Below are 23,405 nucleotides of genomic sequence, written 5' to 3'. Positions count from 1 at the left end.
AGAGGGGGTAGTTCAGTGTTTATGGACTTTGTCCTCCGGGTTTCCCGGCGGGTTCGGCTCTGTCTAGTCTGGTGGGCCACCGGTCAACAGAGTTGGATCCCGATGCACCCTATTTTATATTCACTTTTCACACTGGTTTATGTTTTATGAAACCCTCTGGGTTCCGTTGGCGGTTCTTATCTACAGTTCCGCCCCCCTATTTAATTTATAACAGTTCCTATGATGATTATATGACAGATCACTACCCCGGAGTTCCTATAAGAATTGGTTTTGGATACTTTTATTTCCCGGCCCGGGGCTTAGCCTCGCCCCGGGAAATCAGACACCCTGTGTCTTAAATTTTTGTTGTTGCATCCTTTTTTATACTCCCGGCTCGACCGGAATGGATGGCTATACTTTAGTCTTAAGCTAGACTTTTGTTTAGGCCGGGTCCTCCGGACCCGCCCATACTTAAGAATATTACAGTTAAGCCCTAATCTTGTGTTAGGCTTATGTTAGGCCCGGGTCCTCCGGACCCGCCCCTACTTAAGAGAATTACAGTTTCTCATATACTATTTACTTTAGTCTTAAGCTAGACTTATGTTTAGGCCGGGTCCTCCGGACCCGCCCCTACTTAAGAATATTACAGTTAAGCCCTAATCTTGTGTTAGGCTTATGTTAGGCCCGGGTCCTCCGGACCCGCCCCTACTTAAGAGAATTACAGTTTCTCATATACTATTTACTTTAGTCTTAAGCTAGACTTATGTTTAGGCCGGGTCCTCCGGACCCGCCCCTACTTAAGAATATTACAGTTAAGCCCTAATCTTGTGTTAGGCTTATGTTAGGCCCGGGTCCTCCGGACCCGCCCCTACTTAAGAGAATTACAGTTTCTCATATACTATTTACTTTAGTCTTAAGCTAGACTTATGTTTAGGCCGGGTCCTCCGGACCCGCCCCTACTTAAGAATATTACAGTTAAGCCCTAATCTTGTGTTAGGCTTATGTTAGGCCCGGGTCCTCCGGACCCGCCCCTACTTAAGAGAATTACAGTTTCTCATATACTATTTACTTTAGTCTTAAGCTAGACTTATGTTTAGGCCGGGTCCTCCGGACCCGCCCCTACTTAAGAATATTACAGTTAAGCCCTAATCTTGTGTTAGGCTTATGTTAGGCCCGGGTCCTCCGGACCCGCCCCTACTTAAGAGAATTACAGTTTCTCATATACTATTCTTTTTATAGAGGGTGCATTGTCAGACGACAGCCTGTGCAGCTGTTCTACATCAGCCTTGCGGCCATACCGTCTGTCGGTCTCACGCCCTCTGCGGTGTGCAGCTGGAGGATGTCGTGGTATGGCACCCGGATAACTGTGTGGTCTGTTTTGACCTCGTTACCACCCTTGGATCTGACTCGGTGAGTCCCGTTGGCTATGTTGCCTTCTTATTTATCTTACCTTTTTTGGCATACATACACTATTTAGTAAGATATCTATGGTCTTGAAGGACCACTGGAAGTCTGCCCTTTTATAATTCCCACTATTATTTCAGGCATCCCCGGAGCAAAAGTCTGCGGCTCGGGCCACACTGAAAGTGTGGGTTGGTGGTTTTGCCCGGAACGTGAAGTCCAAGCGGCCGTACGTCCTCTCCGAGGACTACTGTTCCCTGATTTACCCCAACGCCAAGTCTTCAGCCGCTGTGGCTAGGCATGTTGCAGCTCCCATCATTGCCCACATTGATGCCACCATAGCGGGGTTTATTGATCCAGAGCAGGATCCGTCGGACGCCCCCGGAGATCTAGAAGACAATGTTGCCTCCATGAACCTTGACGTGGAACCCATGTTATTGGATGATCCAGATACAGGTAGGGTGGTAAGTGAGGCAGGTGTTTCTGGCGCTGAGATTCCTATCCTCAGCCCCTCTCTTTCTTCTTCTTCTGATCGCTCTTCCTTCCATGGTTTTTCTGGGGACCGTGATTCGTCCCAACGATCACACCCGGTTCCCCCCAAGAATAAGTCTAGAACCTTACCTAAAGTTCATAAGCCTCATAAGGCTTCTCATGGTTCTAAACAGAATACAAACCTGTCATCTAAGGCTTCTGGCTCCTCCTCTAAGTCTCGCGACCCGGGAGTTCATTCCGCCACACCTGCTGCTAGCCCGGGCCTTTCCGAATCAGCCATGCTTCGCATCGTGTCGGAGATGCAGGCTAAGTTTGTATCAGAGATACAGTCTAAGATGGACACGATGTTCTCTAACATCGGTCAGAGACTTGGGGCATTAGAGCAAGGTGCTCCGGAGCGGGTCCAAAGCTCTCTCATCCCGGATGCCTCTAAGCTCCCGCAGTTTGCCAAAAACAACCCTTGGCGTATGGCTCTTCATTCCCCGTTCTCAGACGGAATGTTAACTTTGGAGGGTCTTGGCACTCGTCCCCTAGAGGACTTCGAATTCTTTCCTCCTGGTCTGGCATTTCCATTTCATGGTTATGCCAGGCTTACCGAGGAAGCTTTGGTTCGGTTAGACAAGGTCCCCAAGGAGACAGTCATCTTCCCAAAAGAGCAGGCTCAATCTGTGTGGGCCAGATTCCTGAATGACATCGGCTGCACCAACACTATGTTGACGCCTTATAAGAGCTCTTTTACAATGTTCCTAATGGACAAAAACACCGTGACTCCATGTGTCAATAAGGTAGCAGAGCTTGCCTTCCAATATGCTCTGGAGGAGAAGCCCTTGCCTCCCATCCGAGAGGTGGATCCAATCTCCCTCCTTCTTCCTTCATGCATTGAGTGTTGGGACAACGTCCATACCACATTTACCTCTGGAAAGCTAGCAGCAGACTGTGCTTCGGTAATGTTTAGTGAGCGGCTTCCCCGCCTCCCGGAATCCCTCATTAAACAGGAGTATGATTCTCGCCTACGCGTTGGCCGTACTCTGAACCTGGCCACTTCCACGGAGTCGATAGCCTTAACTTACGATACTGAGAGTATTTTTAAATCTCTCAACAAGGCTACGTTGCAGTCATTATACTACGACCTGTATGACTTCGCTACTGCTAAACGCAAGTGTCGCAAACATGTCCTAGCAGAGGCGACTATTAGGCATGAACCTAATAAGCTGATCCGGTCCTCCTGTTGGGGTTCAAACCTCTTACCTGAGGACCTTGTAGAGGAAGTCTTGGCGGAGGCCACTAGAGTCAACCAGAGCCTTAAAGCCCGTTGGGGTTTGACTCCTAAACGTAAATCTGACCCTGCAAATTACCAAGCCCGGGGTAGGAAGAAGCTCCGTCCATATACTTCCACCCAGTTCAGGCAACAGCAGACTGGTTCGCCCATTTTCCGGCTGCCTCTTCCCCCATCTCCTGTTGCCCCGGCACAGCCTTCCACCTCTCAGGCTCCTTCGGACGACTATGTCACCGTTCTGCTTCCTAAGAGCCAGCTTTCTGGTGCCTCCGCCACTTCTCCTGCCTTTAACCAGTCGTATGAGGCTCATAGCTCTTCCCAGAGTTATGGTAGAGGTAGAGGCTACCACCGTGGTTCTAACCAGAACAAAGGCAGGGGAAGAGCTTTTCGCAGAGGAAAGAACTTCCGAGGCGGACGTGGAGGCAACTCCTCAAACCAATACTGAGGTGCAGCAGGTAGGGGGGAGGCTCTATGCCTTCCGCAACAAATGGAGGTTCAGTCCCTGGGCGTTCAGTATCATCTCCAAGGGACTGGGGTGGAGTTGGATTCAAGGACCTCCTCCTCCGAACAAATTTCGTCAACATTCCACTCCGGACCTGGTCGAATTTGTCCAGGATATTTTACAAAAGAATGCCGTACAAGAAACGAAACACCTGAAGTTTCAGGGTCGGCTGTTCAGTGTCCCGAAGAAGGATTCAGACAAGAGAAGAGTGATTCTAGACCTATCCCTTCTCAACTTGTTCATTCAATGCGGCAAGTTTCGAATGCTTACCGTCTCGCAGGTGCGGACCTTACTTCCCCGTGGGGCCGTCACCACCTCTATCGATTTTACAGACGCCTATTATCACGTCCCGATAGCGAGACACTTCCGTCCGTACCTAGGCTTTCGCTTAGGGGACAAAAGTTACTCCTTCAAGGTGATGCCTTTCGGGCTCAACATCGCCCCAAGGATCTTCACAAAGCTAGCAGAAGTCGCTGTTCAGGAACTCAGGAATCAAGGGATTCAAGTAGTAGCCTATCTGGACGACTGGCTCATTTGGTCAGACACCTCCCAAAATTGCCTAAAAGCCACTCACAAAGTCATCCATTATCTTCAATCTCTAGGCTTCCAGATCAACTTCAAGAAGTCCCGTCTTCTTCCAAAATCGAAGTTCCAATGGCTCGGCCTGCAATGGGATCTTATATCTCATACTCTGTGTCTTCCCAGACCCAAGAGGTTAGAGATTGCAAGGAACACCAAACGCTTTCTCAAAGACAAAGTAAGTTCCAGACGACTCCAAGAGAGGATTCTGGGGTCCCTTCAGTTTGCCTCAGTGACGGATCTTCTTCTGAAGGCAAAATTGAAAGATATCAATCGTGTCTGGCGTTCGAGGGCGAACCGGAAGCTCCGGGACAGGAAAGTCCGCCTTCCTCCCATTCTACGGGAAAGACTTCTTCCTTGGACAAGAGCAAACAGTCTGTCAAAGTCAGTTCCCCTTCGATTTCCGCCTCCGAAATTAATCATTCACACGGACGCATCCTTATCAGGTTGGGGCGGTTATTCTCAGCTCAAGAAAGTTCAAGGTCTTTGGACTCCCTTGTTCCGCCAATTTCACATCAATGTGCTAGAGGCCATGGCAGTTCTTCTAACCCTGAAACGTCTTGCTCTTCCCAAGAAACAACACCTTCGTCTGGTCCTCGACAGCGAAGTGGTGGTCCGCTGCCTCAACAGAGGCGGGTCAAAGTCAGGGCCTCTGAACCATGTTCTAGTAGCCATATTCTCCCTAGCAGCCTTGAACCGTTGGCATCTTTCAGCTGTCCACCTGGCGGGAGTCCGGAATGTAGTGGCAGACGCCCTGTCCCGGACCTCCCCTCTAGAATCGGAATGGTCACTCGATCTAAAGTCATTTCGGTGGATTCTCTCTCAGGTTCCCGGTCTCCAAGTGGACCTCTTCGCCACGGAATCCAACCACAAATTGAGAGTATATGTGGCTCCCAATCTAGACCCTCAGGCTTACGCCACAGACGCCATGTCACAGAATTGGGACACCTGGGAAAAGATTTATCTCTTTCCCCCGGTGAATCTTTTGCTGAAAGTTCTAGACAAACTGAGATCCTTCAAGGGACAAGTAGCCTTGGTCGCACCCAACTGGCCCAAGAGCAACTGGTATCCTCTCCTGCGGGAGTTGAGACTATACCCTCACCCGATACCCAATCCGGTTCTGTCTCAGATAGTACAAACACGCGTTGTGTACGCTTTCTCAAACATTCAGAGCGCCCTAACTTTATGGACTTTATGAAGTTTGCGGCTATGCATGGTGCCAATATTGATCCTCAAAACACCTTGTTCCTAGAATCGGATAAACGGGATTCCACCATCCGCCAGTATGACTCTGCAGTTAAAAAGTTGGCAAAATTTTTAATAGACTCAGACGTGAACTGTATGAACTTGAACCTTACAGTCACTTTCTTTAGATCTTTATTAGAATCAGGTCTGGCAGCCAATACTATCACCACTATTAAATCGGCTCTGAAAAAGATCTTCCTAGTGGGTTTTAACATAGACTTAACCGACTCTTTGTTAGCTTCAATTCCGAAAGCTTGTGCCAGACTGAAACCGGTTACTCGTCCTACTCCGGTGACCTGGTTCCTTAATGACGTACTCAGATTGGCTTCTGATACCATTAACAGTTCTTGTGATTACATTCCCCTTCTCAGGAAAACACTTTTCCTGGTGAGCTTGGCTTCCGGGGCAAGAATTTCTGAATTGGCAGCCTTGTCGAGAGACCCGGGTCATATTGACTTCCTGCCTTCGGGAGAGGTCCTTCTTTCTCCTAACAAATTCTTTTTGGCTAAGAACGAAGACCCTCAAAACAGATGGTCTTCCTGGAAAATTGTTCCCCTCACGCAAGATCCGTCTCTGTGCCCTGTTACTACTCTTAGGTCTTATTTATCCCGGACCTCCTCTAACTCCTCGGGGCCTCTATTCGTTAGAGAACAAGGCGGTACCATTACTATTAAAGGGATCAGGCAACAAATCTTGTATTTTATTAAACAAGCTAACCCTGACTCTTTTCCTCTTGCACATGATATCAGGGCGGTTGCTACCTCGGTGAACTTCTTTCACCACATGAATTTTACAGACCTTTCCAGGTATACAGGGTGGAAATCACCGTCAGTGTTCAAGAAACACTACCTTAAACATTTGGAAGCCCTAAAATTTTCTACAGTAGCCGCAGGGAGCGTAGTTACTCCCAAGTAACTCACAGGTTAATGCCTTGACTCTTTATCTCTCCCTCTTACCTGCCTCATTTATACCCTATTGTATTCGTTGGTCTCGCACCTGAATACTGTTATTATATTTGTAAATTTTATACTCCTGAGTATCTGTATATATTATCACTCACGGCATTATTATACCTACCTTATTGGATTTATGTTCATATTTAAGATACCCTTATAATTGTTTTTTGGTACTCATCTCTGATTAAAAGCATCCTGTATTTCCCTTACGCTTATGTTTTTTCCTTTATTTTGCAAGTTTGGTGACATTTTCTCTTGTATAGATTCACTGGGCGGCACAGGTTCGAGCCCAGAAAAGGGATTTTGACGTAGGAAAAATCTATTTCTGGGCGAGGGACCTGTGCCGCCCAGTGAACCCTCCCAGCTCCTCTCCCTTGGAGTCCCCAAACTTTGGGTGCTAAGGAGTTGGGTTCTGAGCGGATGCATTGTTAGTAGTACCGAGTGAGGTTGAACGGCTCTCCTCTATTAGGGTTTCTGTCGTGGATGAATCTAAATAGTGCGGGACCTCTGGATTATACGCCCAATTTTATACCGACACCAATAGGTGAGCGAGCTAGTTAACCTAGCACTCCTTTACATTTTTTCTCTGGTATATTTAGCAGTAAATTACCTAAGAATAAGTGCTAAATGGAGCTTATTCACTGGGCGGCACAGGTCCCTCGCCCAGAAATAGATTTTTCCTACGTCAAAATCCCTTATATATATTAAATATTACTCGGCAATCATTTTTCTATTTTGATACTGACCTTGCGTTTATCTATTGTTGCCGGAGGGACTGGTTTTTCTTCGTCGGGAGTTGCCAACAGCACTTCATCCTGAGCCGCATGTAAAGCAGAATCCTCCAGTTCCTCCTCAATGGCCATCTGCTTCCTTCGCTGCTGACGTTTCTTGGCTTCTCTCTGTAATGAACACGGTACCTAATCTCTTAACAACATAAACATAATCTCTGGGAATTGTAAAAATCTCACAATATATTTGTATGAAAATGATATACAGTAAAGGTAGTTAGTGTGGACAATTTTTTTCAATTAATAAATTCAATTGGATTAATATTGTTAACAAAAATCAATTTATTTGATTCTCAGTTAAATTTTACTTCAAAGAAAACTTAAGATTAAACTATGACACAGTTGGGAATCCACTACAAAGGGAAGTCAATATTATCCAAAAGAAAATCACAGTCACTCATACAAGACAATGATGTTGGGGACAGATAAGCAAGTAACAATGAAAGATAGTAAAGAGGACTGAAGAGTAACCGTCAGCCACCATCTTCCACTCTCAGTTAATGCTGGTAACCTTGTACTGGTAGGAAAAGACTTATCAGAACAGAAACTTAGCAAGTCAGAGGTAAAAGTACACTACTGAGTCACGACATGCATTAACCTTCAAGAACACTATAAATCAAAACATGAACTGCTTATAGAATCAAAGACTCGAATAATATCTTTTATAAACAAAATATCAAATAGAATTAGAAACTAAATGAATCCAGTTGCTTGAATGCATTATCATAAAACATGATGAGATAATCCATTGGATGAATGGAAAATAATGTACTGTATATATTTTCTAATAATAAAATTGATTTTCTTATGAAAACCATTACTTATGAAGAGACTACTCCATTATCAACAAAATTCTTCACAATAAAATGGTAGGGAGCCCATCACCTTTAAGATGCACCAATTGATCAATACATCTCCAGCATAATAGAGACTTTCGTGAAGGGATGGAAATATCACAAATTTTAAGTAATTTGTATTTTTCCTAACAGTACTTACCTCGAACTACTTTCTTAGGAGTACCTGGGATCTCCTCCCATCCGACCAGAGTTTTGTGTAGTTTACCCTACTTCCGTTTTCTGTGAGGGTTAACCTCAGGCGGACTGATACGTGCCCTGAAGCTAACCCCGGGTCAGGGAGCATGCTAGCTCGGGTCCCGACCTCCAGTAAGTTCTTGGTAGCTTAGTTACCTAATAGGTCAGTAAGGCACCGGGGAAGGAAGAGCGAGCCATTACCCGAAAGTAGTTTGAGGTAAGTACTGTTAGGAAAAATACAAATTAATGAAAATTGGTGATTTGTTCCAACACGGAGTACTTACCTCGAACTACTTTCTTAGGAGACTTACACTTTAGGAGGTGGGAGTGGCCTTCTAGACCCAGAGACCTAGCTAAGCAGGATGAGTGGAACCTAGATAGGAGGCTACACAAAGAGCTCATGTTAGTGTCTAAGTAACTCACCTGTGCAAGAATTCTTCGGATACATGTCCTTTCGATGATCCCGTGTCTTGAGAGCTGGCTCAGGGGGCTACCCGAGTCCATCTTCGAGCGGAAGAAGGGGGAAGGAAGAACAAGGGGGTTTTAGGGAAACGAACCTGTCTCTTGGTCTTACTACCCGCGGTTGTTTCTGGGGCTATGCCGTTAAATCGTATGGAGCGCGGAGATGACGGTTCCTATTGAGAACCCGTCTAGGGACTTACTCGAACATTCCTTTAGATAGTGAGCCGCGTGAAGGTTGACTGGTTAGCCCAGGTGCCCGCTCTCAGGATCTGGCCCACTGCCATATTCTTCTCGAATGCTAACGAGGTACTTAGACCCCTAATGTCGTAGGGCCTGGGTTTACCAGGCAGTGGAACACCCGCACTACTGTATGGTCTGATAATCACCTGCCTCAGCCAGAAGGAGATAGTGTTCTTAGAGACCGGCTTTTTCACTGAGCCTGTGGAGACGAAAAGGCTTTTGATACCAAGACGAAGTCTCGCCGTCCTCTCCAAGTATTTCCTTACGGCTCTGACAGGGCACAGCTTTAAGTCCTTCGGGCTGTCCGAACGAGGAATTGCTGGTATTGAGAAGCCCTCAAACCTGGGATCCCATACGGCTGGATTCTGGGTCTTAGCTACAAAGGAAGGGACGAACTTGATGGAAGCCTCCCGCCAACCCTTCGAGTGTGAGACCTCGTAAGACAGTCCGTGAATCTCACCTACCCTTTTCGCTGAGACCAACGCCAGCAGAAAAACAGTCTTGAGGGTGAGATCCCTGTCTACGATGTCTTTCAGGGGCTCGAACGGGGGTTCAGATAACATCTTCAGGACCCTAGCTACATCCCACCGCAGTACTCTGACGACTTAAGGGGGGCATGCTTGTTCGAAACTCTTGATGAGCATCGAGATATGCCTAGAGGCCCCCAGGTCGATGCCCTTCAAGAAGAAAACTTGGCCTAAAGCTGCACGGACTCCCTTGATGGCTGGAATAGACATACTGACTACGTCCCTGAGATAGACCAGGAAGTCTGTAATCTCCGGAATGGAGGCCCTCAGTGGCCTGATGTTCCTGGAGGAGCACCACTTAGTAAAGGTGGCCCACTTTGCCTGGTATACCGCTGCCGATGAACGCCTCAGATACCCAGACATCTTTTCTGCCGTTCTTGCCGAATAGCCTTCCTTCCTCAGGAGACGTTCGATAACCTCCACGCGTGAAGGCGGAGGGACCGAGGATTCTCGTGGAGCCTTTGGAAGTGGGGCTGCCGGAGAAGGTCTGGCATGTCTGGGGAGGGGACAAGGTGGGAGGCACGCTAGTTCCTTTAGGTCCGCGAATCACTCTCTCCGGCCACCAGGGTGCTACCAAAGACATCTTCAGGTTGTGGGCCCTCCTTACCCTGTTGAGCACTTGTCTGAGCATCGAGAAAGGGGGGAAGGCGTATACGTCTAGATTGTCCCAAGGATGTTGGAAGACGTCCTCTAACGCCGCTTTTGGGTCTGGCACAGGAGAACAGAACACGGGGAGCTGTGCATTCAGTCTTGTTGCAAAGAAATCCATCACTGGCGAACCCCATTTCTGGATGATGATCTTGGCCATCTCTGGGTGCAGGGACCACTCGGTTCCTACCACTTGTCCCATCCTGCTGAGGCTGTCGGCCAGGACGTTCCTCTTTCCTGGAATGAACCTTGCTGAGATTGTGATCTGCTCTGACTCGGCCCAATCCAGAAGTTCCAACGTGAAGTCGCACAACTCCCTCGATTTTAGTCCTCCCTGCTTCTTTATGTAAACCACCACTGTGGCGTTGTCGCACATCAGTGCCACGGTGTTTTCCCGGAGTAGATTGACGAACTGCAGGCACGCCCTTCAAACTGCCTTCATTTCTAGGACGTTTATGTGTTGAGCCTTCTCTACGTCCGTCCAACTGCCTCTTGCTGACCTTCCGAGGAGATGGGCACCCCACCCCTCCTTGGAAGCGTCTGTGAACAGGAGCATTTCGGGGTGTTCGGCTGCGAAGAGCATTCCATTGAGGGTGTTCGTTCGGCTGAGCCACCATTCCAGAGCTTCCTTCGTTTCTTGGAGAACCGGAACCACCTTGTGGGGGGAATCCCTCTGGTTCCAGAGCTCTTTCAGATTCCATTGGACGTTCCTGAGTTTGAGCCTCCCCTGGGGGACCAGGTGGCCTATTAACCTCTGCCAGTCCTTCGCCCTCCTGGGCTGTCCCGATATGAAGGGGTGGAGAACCTGGTCCAAGTTGTCCAGCCTCTCCGCTGACGGGAAGGCCCTCACCAAACGGGAATCTAGGACCATCCCGAGGTAGGTCATCCTGGTGGAGGGTATCAGATGAGACTTCTCCAGGTTGATGGTGATGGGATGCCCAGAACCTTGCAGAACTGCAGTAGCTTCGCGCCTTGTTCCCTCAGTACTTCCTCTGAGGATGAAAGTAGCAACCAGTCGTCCAGGTACCGAATCCGCTGGATGCCCTGTTCGTGTGCCCAAACTGAGACTTTTGTGAAGACCATCGTGAAGACTTGAGGTGCTGTGGACAGCCCGAAGCCGAGGGTCTTGAACTGTAATGCCTGGGCACCCCATTTCACCTGTAGGTACTTCCTGGTGGAGAAGGCAATAGGAGGTTGGAGGCCAGTCATAGACCTCTCAGCCCTCAACAAGTTTGTGTGCAAGACCGACTTCAAGATGGACACCCCGAAGTCGGTCCTGGCGTCCTTGAGGTCTATGGACATCATGAAGTCCCCTTCCCTCAAGGACGCCAGGACCGACTTCGGGGTGTCCATCTTGAAGTCGGTCTTGCACACAAACTTGTTGAGAGCTGAGAGGTCTATGACTGGCCTCCAACCTCCTATTGCCTTCTCCAACAGGAAGAGCCTGATGTAGAACCCAGGGCTTGGTTCCTGTACCGTTTCCATCGCTCTCTTTGCCAGCATCGCTGAGACTTTCTCTTGCAGAGCTGTCCTCTTCAAGGGGTCCTTGGGAGCTAACCACTCCGCCCAAAGATCTGGTATTAGAGGAGGGGGATCTGCTAGGAAGGGTAACCTGTACCCTTCTTTCAGAACTGTTACTGCCCACAGTTCCGCCCCGTGGTACTTCCATGCTTGCCAAAAATGTCTGATGCATCCCCCCACCTGAGGCTTGGGCAGGAGTAGGGGGCCTCTCCCCCTATCTCCTTCTGGAGGAGCAGCCTGAACGTCCTCTCCTGGCTGCCGCGTAGGAAGGCCTAAAGGGGGCCGGGATTGACGCTGCTCCCCTACGGGAGGGCTGCGAAGGTTAAGACCAAGCAGCTGCTGGGGCGTCCCTCCTGGGCTGGCTAGGCGAGGCCCGAGAAGAAGGAGGAACATCTGACGAAGGTCTTCTGTGGATGGGCCTTCTCACTGACTGGGGTCTGGGGTCACCCACATCCTTGAGTTTTCGGACCCTCTCCATTATTTCCTCTGCTGCCTTCAAGGGGAAAAGAGAATCGTCCCACAGGGGCAGACTTCTCAGGGCCCTCGCTTCCCTGTCTGGAATACGCCTGGTCAGCTTGTTCAGGACAGTGTCTCTCCTCTGAAGGACCCAGTTGGATGCTTGGGCTAAAGCCTGGTAGGACAGGAATTTCAAGGCCCTACCTCACGAGATAATTAGCTCCTTCAGTAGGGCCTTATTTCCCGGAACTGAGAGGTCGTAGGAGGACTGGACTCCTACAAGGGCGGAAGCCCACCAGTCTAGCCAGGAGGCGACGTTAGCCAGATCCTTGGCTTTCTCCTCCATCATCGTCGCCTCCGACTGGGAGAAGCAGACTGGGGCTGCCGACGCCCTGTCTTCTGGAGCCCCTTGGCCTAACACTTTGAGGGCCGCTTCCATCTTGCAGGCCCCTGGCCGCTGTCCTTCTGGCAGGTAAAACTTGCTCTGAGACCTTAGGCCTTGGAGCAACTTCGAGGAACTCTGGGATTTGGGGGTCTCTGCACGGTTGGCCACGATTCGTTAGCCACCGTGAGAGCTAACGAAGGTCTTTGCTGGACGGGGGCCTCCATTAGCCTATTGAGGCTAGAGTGCCAGGTTTCTTCGGCGGAGGGTTCAGGCTCATCTATCCTGTGGTGCCTCCTGTTGAGCCCTATTACCCTCCTGTATGCCGAGTCCTCCGCTGTCGAGCCCTCCATGGTACCGTCCGCGTCTTCCGCCGGGCGATCTGCTTCTCTGGACGGAGCTCCACCGACGGGGACCTCCATGTATGGCTCTGGACAAAGGACGGGCATTGCCGTAGTGGCGAGGGCCTCCATCCTAGGTCTGTCTTTCGCTGTGAAGGACCAGGCTTCCGTGGGCTTGCCCGACGGAGGAAGCCGTCTCTCTTTCTCCTGACGCTGATGCGTTACTTTGGAGGACGAGACGAGGCTGCCCGACCGAAGGGGCGACTCCCTCTGCTGGGCGGATTGAGCCTGTGGCTGGAAGCGAACCTCTCCGGAGTCCTGGCTCTAGGGCGCCAACCTGAAGTGCTCGGAACAAATGTAAGTTCGACGAGCTTGCTACGGGGAATGGCCACCCATTCTTCCCCTGGCGATCGACTCCTCCTGAACTTCCTCCTGGGGGACCTGGACGACTACTTCCGTGGCGAGACCTGGAACGTGAGCGGGAACGAGAATGCCTCCTCCGGGACCTCTCACGCCGCCTACGGGGCTTCGCCTTCTGAGGAATTGGAGACCGCTACCACCGATGAATCTGAAGACGCGTCGTAACTCGTCAGAAGGGCAGGAGCGTGAAAAGCCGCTGGCTGAACGGCCTGACGAACTGCGGAAGGCGGGGACTGAAGAAACACGTCAGGCAAGGAAGACGACGGAGCTGGGGGAGAGCGTAGGCGCCTTCGTTGGGAAACCAGGTTCCGAGGCCTTCCTCCATCCTCAATCCTCAGCGGGGACCTGTAGGGCGTCCTCGGAGGCACCCATCCGAGGGGGTCTGAAGGCGGTGAATCGTCCTTCTCGGGGGCGCCTTCAGCTGCAGAGGTACCAGAAAAACATGCCCATGATGCGGGCGAAGAGGCAGGGACATTTTTACCCCACATGGGGTCATCCGAAGAGACGTGGCCCGCAAGCACCAGGGCACCGTCTCCAGAACCCCCACCAATCTCACCCTTAGGCCCAACACTTGCCTGGATCGATGCCACTACCCCACTGTCTTGCAGCACAGACTCCTGGGGAAGAGCCTCTGGCTTCTTCCCCGCAAAGGACTTACCTCGTCCCCTACTCTGGGTAGGGGAAGGTGGAAGGGAAAATCGCTCCGACGACACTCCTGGTGACGCCAAGGGGGAAGAGGTGCTAGCCTTCTTAGGCGACCTCTTGGATGCCTTCTTCTTCTTCGTGCCGAAGCGTACCCACTGCACTTCGTTCCACGATTCACACCCTGGACACGTGTCTGGCGGGGAACACACTCTGCCCCTGCACGACGAACACAGGGAGTGCGGGTCTACCTTCGGCTTGGACAAGAAAGCACCACACGACTTCCCGGCCATAGGCCCAGGAACACCGGCGGGGATGCTCCATAACGCACTAGTTATACACCCCAAGACACAGGAACGCAGCGGAAAGGAACAAGGAAGCACAAAGTTAACACGTGAGACCGCGGAGACACAAAGGGAAAGCACAAGGTTAACACGTGGAACCGCGGAGACACAAAGGGAAAGCACAAGGTTAACACGTGAGACCGCGGAGACACACAGGGAAAGCACAAGGTTAACACGTGGAATCGCTGAGACACAAAGGGAAAGCACAAGGTTAACACGTGGGACCGCGGAGACACACAGGGAAAGCACAAGGTTAACACGTGAAACCGCGAAGACACAAAGGGAAAGCACAAGGTTAACACGTGGGACCGCGGAGACACAAAGGGAAAGCACAAGGTTAACACGTGGGACCGCGAAGACACAAAGGGAAAGCACAAGGTTAACACGTGGGTACGCGGAGACACAAAGGGAAAGCACAAGGTTAAAACGTGGGACCGCGGAGACACACAGGGAAAGCACAAGGTTAACACGTGGAATCGCGGAGACACACAGGGAAAGCACAAGGTTAACACATGGGACCGCGGAGACACACAGGGAAAGCACAAGGTTAACACGTGGGACCGCGGAGACACACAGGGAAAGCACAAGGTTAACGCGTGGAACCGCGGAGACACAAAGGGAAAGCACAAGGTTAACACGTGGGACCGCGGAGACACAGGGAAAGCACAAGGTTAACACGTGGTACCGCGGAGACACACAGGGAAAGCACAAGGTTAACACGTGGGACCACGGAGACACACAGGGAAAGCACAATATTAACACGTGGGACCGCGCAAACACACAGGGAAAGCACAAGGTTAACACGTGGGACCGCGGAGACACACAGGGAAAGCACAAGGTTAACACGTGGGACCACGGAGACACACAGGGAAAGCACAATATTAACACGTGGGACCGCGCAAACACACAGGGAAAGCACAAGGTTAACACGTGGGACCGCGGAGACACACAGGGAAAGCACAAGGTTAACACGTGGGACCGCGGAGACACACAGGGAAAGCACAAGGTTAACACGTGGGACCGCGGAGACACAAAGGGGAAGCACAAGGTTAACACGTGGGACCCCGGAGACACACAGGGAAAGCACATGGGACCACGGAGACACAAAGGGAAAGCAAAAGGTTAACACGTGGGACCGCAGAGACACAAAGGGAAAGCACAAGGTTAACATGTGAGACCGCGGAGACACACAGGGAAAGCACAAGGTTAACACGTGGGACCGCGGAGACACACAGGGAAAGCACAAGGTTACCACGTGGTGCCGCGGAGACACACAGGGAAAGCACAAGGTTAACACGTGGGACCGCGGAGACACACAGGGAAAGCACAAGGTTAACACGTGGGACCGCGGAGACACAAAGGGAAAGCACAAGGTTAACACGTGGGACCGCGGAGACACAGGGAAAGCACAAGGTTAACACGTGGGACCGCGGAGACACAAAGGGAAAGCACAAGGTTAACACGTGGGACCGCGGAGACACAAAGGGAAAGCACAAGGTTAACACGTGGGACCGCGGAGACACACAGGGAAAGCACAAGGTTAACACGTGGGACCGCGGAGACACACAGGGAAAGCACAAGGTTAACACGTGGGACCGCGGAGACACAAAGGGAAAGCACAAGGTTAACACGTGGGACCGCGGAGACACAAAGGGAAAGCACAAGGTTAACACGTGGGACCGCGGAGACACAGGGAAAGCACAAGGTTAACACGTGGGACCGCGGAGACACAAAGGGAAAGCACAAGGTTAACACGTGGGACCGCGGAGACACAAAGGGAAAGCACAAGGTTAACACGTGGGACCGCGGAGACACACAGGGAAAGCACAAGGTTAACACGTGGGACCGCGGAGACACACAGGGAAAGCACAAGGTTAACACGTGGGACCGCGGAGACACAAAGGGAAAGCACAAGGTTAACACGTGGGACCGCGGAGACACAGGGAAAGCACAAGGTTAACACGTGGTACCGCGGAGACACACAGGGAAAGCACAAGGTTAACACGTGGGACCACGGAGACACACAGGGAAAGCACAATATTAACACGTGGGACCGCGCAAACACACAGGGAAAGCACAAGGTTAACACGTGGGACCGCGGAGACACACAGGGAAAGCACAAGGTTAACACGTGGGACCGCGGAGACACACAGGGAAAGCACAAGGTTAACACGTGGGACCGCGGAGACACAAAGGGGAAGCACAAGGTTAACACGTGGGACCCCGGAGACACACAGGGAAAGCACATGGGACCACGGAGACACAAAGGGAAAGCAAAAGGTTAACACGTGGGACCGCAGAGACACACAGGGAAAGCACAAGGTTAACATGTGAGACCGCGGAGACACACAGGGAAAGCACAAGGTTAACACGTGGGACCGCGGAGACACACAGGGAAAGCACAAGGTTACCACGTGGTGCCGCGGAGACACACAGGGAAAGCACAAGGTCACCACGTGGGGCCGCGGAGACACACAGGGAAAGCACAAGGTTAACACGTGGAGCCGCGGAGACACACAGGGAAAGCACAAGGTCACCACGTGGGACCGCGGAGACACACAGGGAAAGCACAAGGTTACCACGTGGTGCCGCGGAGACACACAGGGAAAGCACAAGGTCACCACGTGGGACCGCGGAGACACACAGGGAAAGCACAAGGTTACCACGTGGTGCCGCGGAGACACACAGGGAAAGCACAAGGTCACCACGTGGGGCCGCGGAGACACACAGGGAAAGCACAAGGTTAACACGTGGGGCCGCGGAGACACACAGGGAAAGCACAAGGTCACCACGTGGGGCCGCGGAGACACACAGGGAAAGCACAAGGTCACCACGTGGGACCGCGGAGACACACAGGGAAAGCACAAGGTTACCACGTGGGGCCGCGGAGACACACAGGGAAAGCACAAGGTTACCACGTGGGACCGCGGAGACACACAGGGAAAGCACAAGGTTAACACGTGGAACCGCGGAGACACACAGGGAAAGCACAAGGTTACCACGTGGGACCGCGGAGACACACAGGGAAAGCACAAGGTTACCACGTGGGACCGCGGAGACACACAGGGAAAGCACAAGGTTAACACGTGAAACCGCGGAGACACACAGGGAAAGCACAAGGTTACCACGTGGGACCGCGGAGACACACAGGGAAAGCACAAGGTTAACACGTGCGACCGCGGAGACACACAGGGAAAGCACAAGGTTAACACGTGGGACCGCGGAGACACACAGGGAAAGCACAAGGTTAACACGTGGGACCGCGGAGACACACAGGGAAAGCACAAGGTTAACACGTGGGACCGCGGAGACACACAGGGAAAGCACAAGGTTAACACGTGGGACCGCGGAGACACACAGGGAAAGCACAAGCTTACCACGTGGGACCGCGGAGACACACAGGGAAAGCACAAGATTAACACGTGGGACCGCGGAGACACACAGGGAAAGCACAAGGTTACCACGTGGGACCGCGGAGACACACAGGGAAAGCACAAGGTTAACACGTGGGACCCCGGAGACACACAGGGAAAGCACAAGGTTACCACGTGGGACCGCGGAGACACACAGGGAAAGCACAAGGTTAACACGTGGGACCGCGGAGACACACAGGGAAAGCACAAGGTTAACACGTGGGACCGCGGAGACACACAGGGAAAGCACAAGGTTACCACGTGGGACCGCGGAGACACACAGGGAAAGCACAAGGTTAACACGTGAAACCGCGGAGACACACAGGGAAAGCACAAGGTTACCACGTGGGACCGCGGAGACACACAGGGAAAGCACAAGGTTAACACGTGGGAACGCGGAGACACACAGGGAAAGCACAAGGTTAACACGTGGGACCGCGGAGACACACAGGGAAAGCACAAGGTTACCACGTGGGACCGCGGAGACACACAGGGAAAGCACAAGGTTAACACGTGGGACCGCGGAGACACACAGGGAAAGCACAAGGTTACCACGTGGGAACGCGGAGACACACAGGGAAAGCACAAGGTTAACACGTGGAACCGCGGAGACACACAGGGGAAAGCACAAGGTTACCACGTGGGACCGCGGAGAAACACAGGGAAAGCACAAGGTTAACACGTGGGACCGCGGAGACACACAGGGAAAGCACAAGGTTACCACGTGGGACCGCGGAGACACACAGGGAAAGCACAAGGTTAACACGTGGACCGCGGAGACACACAGGGGAAAGCACAAGGTTACCACGTGGGACCGCGGAGACACACAGGGAAAGCACAAGGTTAACACGTGGGACCGCGGAGACACACAGGGAAAGCACAAGGTTAACACGTGGGTCCGCGGAGACACACAGGGAAAGCACAAGGTTACCACGTGAGACCGCGGAGACACACAGGGAAAGCACAAGGTTACCACGTGGGACCGCGGAGACACACAGGGAAAGCACAAGGTTCCACGTGGGACCGCGGAAACACACAGAGAAAGCACAAGGTTACCACGTGGGACCGCGGAGACACACAGGGAAAGCACAAGGTTAACACGTGGAACCGCGGAGACACACAGGGAAAGCACAAGGTTAACACGTGGGACCGCGGAGACACACAGGGAAAGCACAAGGTTACCACGTGGGACCGCGGAGACACACAGGGAAAGCACAAGGTCACCACGTGGGACCGCGGAGACACACAGGGAAAGCACAAGGTTAACACGTGGAAACCGCGGAGACACACAGGGAAAGCACAAGGTCACCACGTGGGACCGCGGAGACACACAGGGAAAGCACAAGGTTAACACGTGAGACCGCGGAGACACACAGGGAAAGCACAAGGTTAACACGTGGGACCGCGGAGACACACAGGGAAAGCACAAGGTTACCACGTGGGACCGCGGAGACACACAGGGAAAGCACAAGGTCACCACGTGGGACCGCGGAGACACACAGGGAAAGCACAAGGTCACCACGTGGGACCGCGGAGACACACAGGGAAAGCACAAGGTCACCACGTGGGACCGCGGAGACACACAGGGAAAGCACAAGGTCACCACGTGGGACCGCGGAGACACACAGGGAAAGCACAAGGTTAACACGTGGAACCGCGGAGACACACAGGGAAAGCACAAGGTTAACACGTGGGACCGCGGAGACACACAGGGAAAGCACAAGGTCACCACGTGGGACCGCGGAGACACACAGGGAAAGCACAAGGTCACCACGTGGGACCGCGGAGACACACAGGGAAAGCACAAGGTTACCACGTGGAACCGCGGAGACACACAGGGAAAGCACAAGGTTAACACGTGGGACCGCGGAGACACACAGGGAAAGCACAAGGTCACCACGTGGGACCGCGGAGACACACAGGGAAAGCACAAGGTCACCACGTGGAACCGCGGAGACACACAGGGAAAGCACAAGGTTAACACGTGGAACCGCGGAGACACACAGGGAAAGCACAAGGTTAACACGTGGGACCGCGGAGACACACAGGGAAAGCACAAGGTCACCACGTGGGACCGCGGAGACACACAGGGAAAGCACAAGGTTAACACGTGGAACCGCGGAGACACACAGGGAAAGCACAAGGTTAACACGTGGGACCGCGGAGACACACAGGGAAAGCACAAGGTCACCACGTGGGACCGCGCAGACACACAGGGAAAGCACAAGGTTAACACGTGGGAACCGCGGAGACACACAGGGAAAGCACAAGGTCACCACGTGGGACCGCGGAGACACACAGGGAAAGCACAAGGTTAACACGTGGGACCGCGCAGACACACAGGGAAAGCACAAGGTTACCACGTGGCACCGCGGAGACACACAGGGAAAGCACAAGGTCACCACGTGGGACCGCGGAGACACACATGGAAAGCACAAGGTTAACACGTGGGACCGCGGAGACACACAGGGAAAGCACAAGGTTACCACGTGGGACCGCGGAGACACACAGGGAAAGCACAAGGTCACCACGTGGGACCGCGGAGACACACAGGGAAAGCACAAGGTTAACACGTGGGCCCGCGGAGACACACAGGGAAAGCACAAGGTCACCACGTGGGACCGCGGAGACACACAGGGAAAGCACAAGGTTAACACGTGGAACCGCGGAGACACACAGGGAAAGCACAAGGTTACCACGTGGCACCGCGGAGACACACATGGAAAGCACAAGGTTAACACGTGGGACCGCGGAGACACACATGGAAAGCACAAGGTCACCACGTGGGACCGCGGAGACACACAGGGAAAGCACAAGGTTACCACGTGGGACCGCGGAGACACACAGGGAAAGCACAAGGTCACCACTTGGGACCGCGGAGACACACAGGGAAAGCACAAGGTTAACACGTGGGACCGCGGAGACACACAGGGAAAGCACAAGGTCACCACGTGGGACCGCGGAGACACACAGGGAAAGCACAAGGTTACCACGTGGGACCGCGGAGACACACAGGGAAAGCACAAGGTCACCACGTGGGACCGCGGAGACACACAGGGAAAGCACAAGGTCACCACGTGGGACCGCGGAGACACACAGGGAAAGCACAAGGTCACCACGTGGGACCGCGGAGACACACAGGGAAAGCACAAGGTTAACACGTGGGACCGCGGAGACACACAGGGAAAGCACAAGGTTAACACGTGGGACCGCGGAGACACACAGGGAAAGCACAAGCTTACCACGTGGGACCGCGGAGACACACAGGGAAAGCACTAGGTTAACACGTGGAACCGCGGAGACACACAGGGAAAGCACAAGGTTAACACGTGGAACCGCGGAGACACACAGGGAAAGCACAAGGTTAACACGTGGGACCGCGGAGACACACAGGGAAAGCACAAGGTTAACACGTGGCACCGCGGAGACACACAGGGAAAGCACAAGGTTAACACGTGGGACCGCGGAGACACACAGGGAAAGCACAAGGTTAACACGTGGGACCGCGGAGACACACAGGGAAAGCACAAGCTTACCACGTGGGACCGCGGAGACACACAGGGAAAGCACAAGGTTAACACGTGGGACCGCGGAGACACACAGGGAAAGCACAAGCTTACCACGTGGGACCGCGGAGACACACAGGGAAAGCACTAGGTTAACACGTGGAACCGCGGAGACACACAGGGAAAGCACAAGGTTAACACGTGGAACCGCGGAGACACACAGGGAAAGCACAAGGTTAACACGTGGGACCGCGGAGACACACAGGGAAAGCACAAGGTTAACACGTGGCACCGCGGAGACACACAGGGAAAGCACAAGGTTAACACGTGGGACCGCGGAGACACACAGGGAAAGCACAAGGTTAACACGTGGGACCGCGGAGACACACAGGGAAAGCACAAGCTTACCACGTGGGACCGCGGAGACACACAGGGAAAGCACAAGGTTAACACGTGGGACCGCGGAGACACACAGGGAAAGCACAAGGTTAACACGTGGGACCGCGGAGACACACAGGGAAAGCACAAGGTTACCACGTGGTACGGCGGAGACACACAGGGAAAGCACAAGGTTAACACGTGGAACCGCGGAGACACACAGGGAAAGCACAAGGTTACCACGTGGGACCGCGGAGACACACAGGGAAAGCACAAGGTTAACACGTGGCACCGCGGAGACACACAGGGAAAGCACAAGGTTACCACGTGGGAACGCGGAGACACACAGGGAAAGCACAAGGTTAACACGTGGAACCGCGGAGACACACAGGGAAAGCACAAGGTTACCACGTGGGACCGCGGAGACACACAGGGAAAGCACAAGGTTAACACGTGGAACCGCGGAGACACACAGGGAAAGCACAAGGTTACCACGTGGGACCGCGGAGACACACAGGGAAAGCACAAGGTTAACACGTGGAACCGCGGAGACACACAGGGAAAGCACAAGGTTACCACGTGGGACCGCGGAGACACACAGGGAAAGCACAAGGTTAACACGTGGAACCGCGGAGACACACAGGGAAAGCACAAGGTTAACACGTGGGACCGCGGAGACACACAGGGAAAGCACAAGGTTACCACGTGGAACCGCGGAGACACAGAGGGAAAGCACAAGGTTAACACGTGGAACCGCGGAGACACACAGGGAAAGCACAAGGTTACCACGTGGGACCGCGGAGACACACAGGGAAAGCACAAGGTTACCACGTGGGACCGCGGAGACACACAAGGAAAGCACAAGGTTACCACGTGGGACCGCGGAGACACACAGGGAAAGCACAAGGTTAACACGTGGGACCGCGGAGACACACAGGGAAAGCACAAGGTTACCACGTGGGACCGCGGAGACACACAGGGAAAGCACAAGGTCACCACGTGGGACCGCGGAGACACACAGGGAAAGCACAAGGTCACCACGTGGGACCGCGGAGACACACAGGGTAAGCACAAGGTTAACATGTGGAACCGCGGAGACACACAGGGAAAGCACAAGGTTAACACGTGGGACCGCGGAGACACACAGGGAAAGCACAAGGTCACCACGTGGGACCGCGGAGACACACAGGGAAAGCACAAGGTTAACACGTGGAACCGCGGAGACACACAGGGAAAGCACAAGGTCACCACGTGGGACCGCGGAGACACACAGGGAAAGCACAAGGTTAACACGTGGAACCGCGGAGACACACAGGGTAAGCACAAGGTTAACACGTGGGACCGCGGAGACACACAGGGTAAGCACAAGGTTAACACGTGGAACCGCGGAGACACACAGGGTAAGCACAAGGTTAACACGTGGGACCGCGGAGACACACAGGGAAAGCACAAGGTTAACACGTGGGACCGCGGAGACACACAGGGAAAGCACAAGGTCACCACGTGGGACCGCGGAGACACACAGTGAAAGCACAAAGTTAACACGTGGAACCGCGGAGACACACAGGGGAAGCACAAGGTTAACACGTGGGACCGCGGAGACACACAGGGAAAGCACAAGGTTACCACGTGGGACCGCGGAGACACACAGGGAAAGCACAAGGTCACCACGTGGGACCGCGGAGACACACAGGGAAAGCACAAGGTTAACACGTGGGACCGCGGAGACACACAGGGAAAGCACAAGATTACCACGTGGGACCGCGGAGACACACAGGGAAAGCACAAGGTCACCACGTGGGACCGCGGAGACACACAGGGAAAGCACAAGGTCACCACGTGGGACCGCGGAGACACACAGGGAAAGCACAAGGTT

The 23,405-nt window shown here is 53.0% G+C and overlaps 1 protein-coding gene across 4 annotated transcripts in view; it reads right to left on the bottom strand.

Annotated features, from left to right (window-relative positions):
• The window catches only part of LOC137625393 (coiled-coil and C2 domain-containing protein 2A-like), a 256,721-nt gene that overhangs the window by 133,033 nt on the left and 100,283 nt on the right, over window positions 1–23,405 (bottom strand). For all 4 annotated transcript variants that reach the window (XR_011040859.1, XM_068356265.1, XM_068356263.1 and 1 more), the window contains exon 10: window positions 7,177–7,329. Coding sequence is in view for 3 of the 4 variants with exons in the window: in XM_068356265.1 (XP_068212366.1) it covers window positions 7,177–7,329 (153 nt within the window). In the remaining variant the exon portion in view is untranslated. The remainder of the gene's footprint in view (window positions 1–7,176; window positions 7,330–23,405) is intronic.

This window comes from Palaemon carinicauda, chromosome 32, assembly GCF_036898095.1.
Source record: "Palaemon carinicauda isolate YSFRI2023 chromosome 32, ASM3689809v2, whole genome shotgun sequence".
Classification (NCBI taxonomy): domain Eukaryota; kingdom Metazoa; phylum Arthropoda; class Malacostraca; order Decapoda; family Palaemonidae; genus Palaemon; species Palaemon carinicauda.
Note: the sequence above shows the minus strand (reverse complement) of the source record. Positions and strands in the feature narration are given on the sequence as shown.